Below are 7,164 nucleotides of genomic sequence, written 5' to 3'. Positions count from 1 at the left end.
AGGAATGCCATGTGGAAAACATAAATCAGAGAGAAAATGTTAGTGCCTTTGACTTTACCTTTGTTCCTTTTATTTGGCTGCACACTTCATTAGCCCAATTCTGTAGATCTGCTGCAGGGAAAACAAAAAGAGTAGCTGTAATGTATAGCAGGCACTGAAGTTAGCCACAGACCTAAACACTCACAGTCATTCATGATCCACAATACCATATTAAATGAAAACCAACCAGATTGTTTTTACTGACTGTTCAAGTGTCCCAGCATTGGTCCAGCTGAGGATTCATTGTAACTGGAACATGGATATATTTCTATGGAACAAATGTTTCCAAGCTCCTAAAATAGACCACGGTTAAACTGTGTTCCACATCAAATGGGGTTTCTTTCCTGGTCATATGTCACACCAAACTATGACTGGCCTGACCCACTTGAAGCCATACAGTCTATTTCAGGAGAAGTCACATGGATGGCCCGAAGACCATTCTCAGACAGGGGTGAGGAGCCTGGAGAGAAGAGGTAAGCCACTGAAACCACAGGATGGCAGGCTCATATACAGTGTATTCCACTTCATTGGGGTGTACTAAATGGCAAACTTCACTTATTTGGAGTATCTCCCATAGAAAAGCTTTCAGCCCAACAATGCTTTATGGTAAAGACTGCCACTTTCTTAGAGTTAGCAGGTCTTCTTGTTTTCTGTTTACACTTCCAGAAGATTTTGTAGGACTCAGGTCTAGTGTACATTTGATTTTGTATGTCTGAAGATAGAACAGCTCTGTAGCCATTTCCAGTTCCCAGCAACAATTCTGTTCCTCTGATGTTAAGTCTGCACATTTACCATCAGTCCCCAAGTAGGCAGAGCTGCTTCCTGAGCCTGCAAGTCTCAGGGGCCTCAGTCAGCAGGATTTGCCATGCAAAGGCAACAGAGGACTGTCACTACAGAGCTGCAGGGCAACAGAAATGTCAAATAGAGAGCATCACCCTTTAACCTGCTTTGCATTGCAAGTATTTGGTTTGCAAGGAGAGTCACCATTTCCTCCAGCCCATCCCAGGAATTCCAGATTTAGTATAACCCGTGTTTAGTGTGGCAGAGGCAGCTGATTTCTAAAACACAGGCTGAAATACACTTTAAAAGAGAGCATTGCTGTCTTCCCTTCCACTGCTCCCAAAATATTTCATCAGTTGTTAGGGTCTGGCAAAGGAGATGATGGAAAAACTACACCAGGAAAAGCTTTCCATGTGTAGAGGAAGAAAAATAAAAAATGTAAAGAACAATAGGAGTACGTTGTTAACTAAGGAGATCCTGGGTTTAACAAAGAGTTAATACTGGAGGTATTACTGATATATTTATAATATATTACATTCCCCACTGTTATCTTGTGTGCCTTTGCTAAAACATTTCTATTTTCTACTTTTATTATTTATTCTATTACTTCTGGTATTTCTTCAGTACATCATCAGAACTTTGACCTCCAGCTAAAAAACATTGCTTCCATCAAGTTTTCAAAAACACATCAGGCTTTCATCTTTAATACTGTATTTTAACTCATTCAAATGTAGGTTTCAGGGGAAGGGGGAAGAAGGAGACAGGAGGGGGTGAAAGCTCCCAGTGTCTGTCCCTGCTTCCCCTTGGCTGGGGGGTCTGCCTGTGCCACATGGTGCAGAGCGGCCGTGCTGCTATAAAAGCTGCGGCTGCCCCAGGGGTGGGCACCCCCTGGTCAGGGCTGCTGGAGGACACCAAGTGCTATGTTGTGTGTATAAGTGTAATACACTCCCTGCCTAGAGGAAAGGAATTTGAAGCCTGGATTTGTGCTAGTTAAAGCACAGTCATATGGACAGATACAGGGACAGCACAGAACTCCTGAGTTTCTTAACCTGGTGGTTACTCATGAAAAGAGAGCGCACAGCCAGCCATGCAGCTGTCATGTGCATGAATGTCCTTAGCTATCACATACCTGTCAGCTTTTTTCCCTTATTCTTGTAGTATATGATGAAGATGACAATGCCAATTAGTGCCACAAAAAACAAGATGACAATCAACACGTATAAGATTCTGTTTGCTCCTGCAGGATATAAAAAAGATAGTGCCATCAACATGCAGCTTGTGCTCAACAGTATGACAATCCTTACGCATTTTACCTGCTTTTCCAAAGGAGAAGGATTTTCTTCCTTCCTTTTTGATTTTCAGTTTTTATAATAAGGACAACAGCTCTAGCACTCCAGCAGTTCTGTGACAAGCAGCCTTACTGAAGGTACCTGGTACCAAGCCATCTCCATAAAAATCAGAGTCTTGGGTGTCTCAGAGAGGTTTGATCCAGTCACAAATGTCCCCTTGCCAGCTGCTAGCAGCCCCTAGGCTGTGATTGCTCTCCCTTGGGAGGGGACAACATACCTCTCACTGAGACTGTAGAATTCAGCTGGCAATATCTGTCCTTTATCTCAGGTTATGAAGAGTCACTGCACACCAGGCAAGCAGCCTCCCTGGTACCACACCCACACTGGAGAGGGAAATGGGCACTAGGCAAGAAGGGAGAGCTACCTTCAGCTGAGACTGTATTGCTATAAAAGAAGCCTGGAGAGAAGCTGGTAGCCTTGGTACAGATAAAGTGTGTGTGGAAATGAGCAGGCTGAGAAAATGGAAGACCTGTAAAGGTGATGGAGGTGATGAGTATAACAACAATGCTGCTTGCCGTGCAGTTTCCCTGGGAGGTGTAAAGCTCTGCTTAGTAGTGGACATGGGCACCAGAGCTGCCAGGCTTAGGAATCTTTACAATTGGGATTTTCCAAGAGTGCTGCCTTGATCTGCAGCTGCTCCCCATCCACAATGGGAATGGAGTCTTAAGCCAGCCAAAACTCCTAGTAAACACATCCCTCCTCCTCCCTGGTACTTTCTAACAGATAAAATGTACAAGGGCACATACCATCTTCTGATGGCTCAGGGATCTTCCCTTCTCCACAAACTGCATCTGACTTGTCGGTCCCAGGCACACTTTCTGTCATTCCTAGAGCTGTACAGCTGAAAAAGAAAGACAAAGAGGCTAGGTGTGCAAAGAGGGAGCTTGTGATGGCTCCTACGCTTATGCAGAGTAGTACTTTCTGCCGTAACACCCAAAGTTTATCCTGAATTTCTCCACCATTAATCTTAGATACCGTCTTTACTTTAAGCTGTGCTCATTCAGCAGTTCTGCTGTTACTGCTCTTTCTTGCTCCCACCCAAGGAAAATTCAGGTGTCAGTGTGGGAATGCCTTTATTGCTGCACAGCCAACAAAAATGCTCTGTGCACTCGGCAGACAGCCTGAAACATCCCACTGAAAAATGCTCTTGCTCAAGCTTCTCCCCAGCTTTTGACTGTCATGGTCCTTCTACAAGATACAGGGACTTACTTGGTCCAGGATTTACACTTGTCGGTGGATGAAGCGACATTTGAGAAGTAGCCCCTGGGACATGGTGTACACATTGTGTCCTTGTCTTGTTGCACTGTGTATAGTAAAGAAAGAAAAACTTCATAGTGAGCTTCCATGGGTTCCTTTCAGGCGAGGAAAAGGTGACTATGTTCCCCACCCACTCAATCCACACTCCTCCCCACCCTCCCCAAAAGCTTCCCTGAAGAGTATAGCTTACACTACATTACAGCAGCAATGACAGCCACACGAAAGAAGAAAAAATGTATGCCAATCTCACCTGAGCACTTCTCCACACAATCAAAATAACAAACGACCAGGGACCATTTACAGTTATTGTAAAATAACACACAGCTATTGTATCCTTCCCCTTCCATTAACTTCTTGTGTCAACGCTACACTACAGACAGGAATGCTAACAGGTATTTTCACTTCTATAAAGCCACAGTAAACAAAATGCTGTATCAGGATTTGCTAGACTGAAGATAAAACAGCACCACTGTGCTTCAGCATTCCATCCTCCATTTTTCTATTATGTGCTGCTTTGAGGGGTTCCTTGTGCTTGGCACAGTTGTAACCAGTGTTCCTTACTGAACCTGACTGTCTCTATTTTCCACCCACAAAACACTTGTATTTTGGTTTTGATCAGACTTAAGACTAAATTAAATGTCTGTAATAAATTTTTGCATTTCAAGTCATCTAAAATAAAGAACACTTGTACTAGTTTAAATGTGCTAATCACTTTTAACTTGTTTATAACACTACAAAATGGCACAGCAAAGTCATTGGACAGAACCTGATTTCAAATCCAACCTCAGCACCAATGCATCACTTCTCTCAATACTGGAGCAATGCATGTCCTAGTGACTTACAGTCAGACACCTCAGCAAACATTAGAAATACACTGAAATGCTTGCAACTCTTGCCATGTCCACATGATATCTTGCAGAAGTCACTGGATTCAAGATACTGTTCACACTACAGAGGCAGAAGCCTTCAAAATGCAAACAGTCGGGGAGGGTTAAGCACACTAGTAATGACAACTCAGAGACACATCTTCTGTTGACAGTCATCTGAGAGTCTAAAGAATCCTGTCTAATGTTACAACCCACACGATGCTGGCCTCATTCCTTAGGTCGGAGCTGGACATTTCACATCCTCTTTCTGTAACTTACCAGGATGCTCAACTCCAAATCCTGGTGCACACAGGGTGTTGCGCTGGCAGCAGTCGCAGTCCTCGTTCCAGTGGTAGCCCATCGTACAAGCACACTGCCGCTGGGACGTGCTGTTCCCTGGGCTCACTTCTCTCAAAGCTTTCCCTAAAAGAGAAAACAGATGACAGTAAAAATCTCTTTTGACAGTAAGACCCAACTTTAGGAACCTCCTGTTCTACCTATTTGCTTGAAGGCGATGTTATCTTTCAAGATCTGTGGGAGACCCTTGATCAGCACCAGGATCCCCACTAATTGCATAGTGAGTGATACTTTTCCTTGTAGCCACGTAGAAAATAAACAAAGCTTTTGCAAGAGTGAGACAAATATGTTAGGGGAAGTGAATGCACGGTATGCTAGGCAAAAGGACAACCTTTCAGATCCAACTCACAGGAGTGAATGGCCCCAGTGAAGATAATCGTTATCAGCAGCATCGAGACTACGGCTGCGGTGCTCAGCACAACACAGACTCTCTGCTGCCTGGGAACTGCCCTCTACACCAGGCTCTTCTGCCAGCACAGCCTTCAGTGTTGGGTACCTGAACAAAGTAACTCTTCCCTAGATCCACTTTCCCATCTTACTGCTTCACTAATTTTGATTAAAAGGTTCCTCAGAATGAACAGCTCACCTTGATCACATATTTTATGTAGTAAGCATTTCTCTTCTTCATTCCAGACATCCATATACTCGTTTGGTCCACATGGCTGGCACACACTGTCAGAAGTACCTGTGCATCTAGCAGACATATACTTTCCTGTGAATCAGAGAAGGACAAGTAGGTTGTTTGCAAGTTGCACACCAGCTGTCTAAGGAGCTTAGAGAAAATAACAGGTTGGGCTAACGCTCTGGACAATCAATTCTTCCTGCCAACTTGTCAGTTCCTCAGTCTGGCCCGCATTTAGCATGGCACTGAAGCATCCGTGAAGCTTATACCCTGGGAACAGTCCTATTTACGTGCATGAAAAACAAGTGCTTTCTGTCTCTCGCTGTGGCCACGTGCCACCCTAACAAAATAGCTGCTGAGGTCAGCAAGACCACTCCTGCACTGGAAGGCACTTGTAAGCCTGAAGCCATGCACCTGTGAGGGCGTGTGTGCCAGTGGATTAGCAGAGTCCTAAGAGCAAGCTGCCTTACTGACCCACAGAGCTGTTTCTAATGAACTTTCCAGCTATGAGGCTGGTACAGGCCAGTGCTCACGTACCTGGCTCACACTTTGTGCAGCACCATCCTGAGTACTCATAGTGTTGTTCGCCTTCACACGGTGGGGCAATTTGTAGTGACAACTGGAGAGGAGAAGGGGAGAGAGGACATGAGAACCAATATTCCTGGAGAGCTTTGAACCTGCCTAGTCACAGTGCTGGCAGAGAGGAGGAAAACTTTTCTTTTGGATAGCACTTTAGATAGCCAAGCAGTAAAAATTACTCAACATTTATGACTTCAAAGGTGATTTGTAGACACTTCAAGAACATGTACTTGCTGCTGCACACACAGGGACTTGTAATACAGCCAGGTGATAAAAAAGCAACACAATTGTGCCATTTGTCATGAACTTTTGGCCTGCTATATAAACTTTTCATACAGTATTTTATTATTTGAAATCTATGACTTTAAAACAACTGTTAAAAAGAAAAAAAAAAAGGCATAGAGATACTTCCATAGTCTCTTCCACAGACATGCCCTCAGATCAAGACCTGGGCAACAGACAATTTTAATGCATAGCAATAAGCAAACAAGTAAGGCGAATGATTTATAGTCCTGAAAAAGAAGAAGTTCCCAGCTTCCCACTGGGATACACAATACTCCTGACTAGCCCCAGAAAAACTGGACTTGAACTTTGCAGCTTCTTATAACCTCCACTGTGTCCTGCAGAGATGGTCTCATGGAAATCAGGCAGCCACCCCGAGAGGTGATGCTATTAAACAGCTTTTTGTATCTCAAAAACAAACAACGCAAAAATCCAACACAAACCACCCCCAAACCACCTGAAACTGTTATACGTGGGCGCATCTGCAAAGCAGGTAGCAGTGTTGCTTCCTTCACATCCCCTTGCTGCCCTCAGCTGCCTATAGATAATGGTAGTTCTACCAACAGACCAGTATATGTGGCTCTCTCAGCTGGTCTTTGGGGATGACCCCTCAGCTGTGCTGGGGATGCTGGCTGGCCAAGCACCATGCCCAGCCCCTCACTGACCCTGCTTTGCCTGTCCAGGAGTCTCCTGGCAGCAGTCCTCCAGGCAGACTCACCACCTTATAATCAGCTGTTGATCTTGCAACAGACACAATGATTCAAAATCTGGCCCAAAGAAAGGAATCCTTAATTATTACATAGGGTTGTTAAAATCTCATTTACCTGCAGAAAGTGGTAACAAAGCTTCTGCTGCTGGTTAAAGAGAGCTTTTGCTGTCTAATAGCAAAGGACAGCCCTGTGCCTACTGATAGTGGTTTCCATTCCTCTATTTAGCTTTCTCCCCTTGTTCCCTCAAAATCTTTACCTCTCTTCTTTTCTCTTTTTCTAGTTGCAGCAATAGCAGTCTCTTTAAGTAGCAAATATCTTTCCCT

General features: G+C 44.3%; 1 protein-coding gene across 1 annotated transcript in view; it reads right to left on the bottom strand.

Moving 5' to 3' along the window:
• TNFRSF11A (tumor necrosis factor receptor superfamily, member 11a, NFKB activator) overlaps positions 1-7,164 on the bottom strand; it is a 26,791-nt gene that overhangs the window by 8,946 nt on the left and 10,681 nt on the right. Inside the window, exons 2-8 of the mRNA XM_010000955.1 lie at positions 5,808-5,889; positions 5,235-5,360; positions 4,571-4,714; positions 3,378-3,471; positions 2,915-3,009; positions 1,949-2,056; positions 59-111 (exon numbers count right to left, since the gene is read on the bottom strand). Of these exons, the coding sequence (XP_009999257.1) occupies positions 59-111; positions 1,949-2,056; positions 2,915-3,009; positions 3,378-3,471; positions 4,571-4,714; positions 5,235-5,360; positions 5,808-5,889 (702 nt within the window). The remainder of the gene's footprint in view (positions 1-58; positions 112-1,948; positions 2,057-2,914; positions 3,010-3,377; positions 3,472-4,570; positions 4,715-5,234; positions 5,361-5,807; positions 5,890-7,164) is intronic.

The sequence above is a fragment of the Chaetura pelagica genome, unplaced genomic scaffold (genome assembly GCF_000747805.2).
Source record: "Chaetura pelagica isolate M959 unplaced genomic scaffold, ChaPel_1.0 scaffold104, whole genome shotgun sequence".
In the NCBI taxonomy this organism is placed as follows: Eukaryota; Metazoa; Chordata; class Aves; order Apodiformes; family Apodidae; genus Chaetura; species Chaetura pelagica.
Note: the sequence above shows the minus strand (reverse complement) of the source record. Positions and strands in the feature narration are given on the sequence as shown.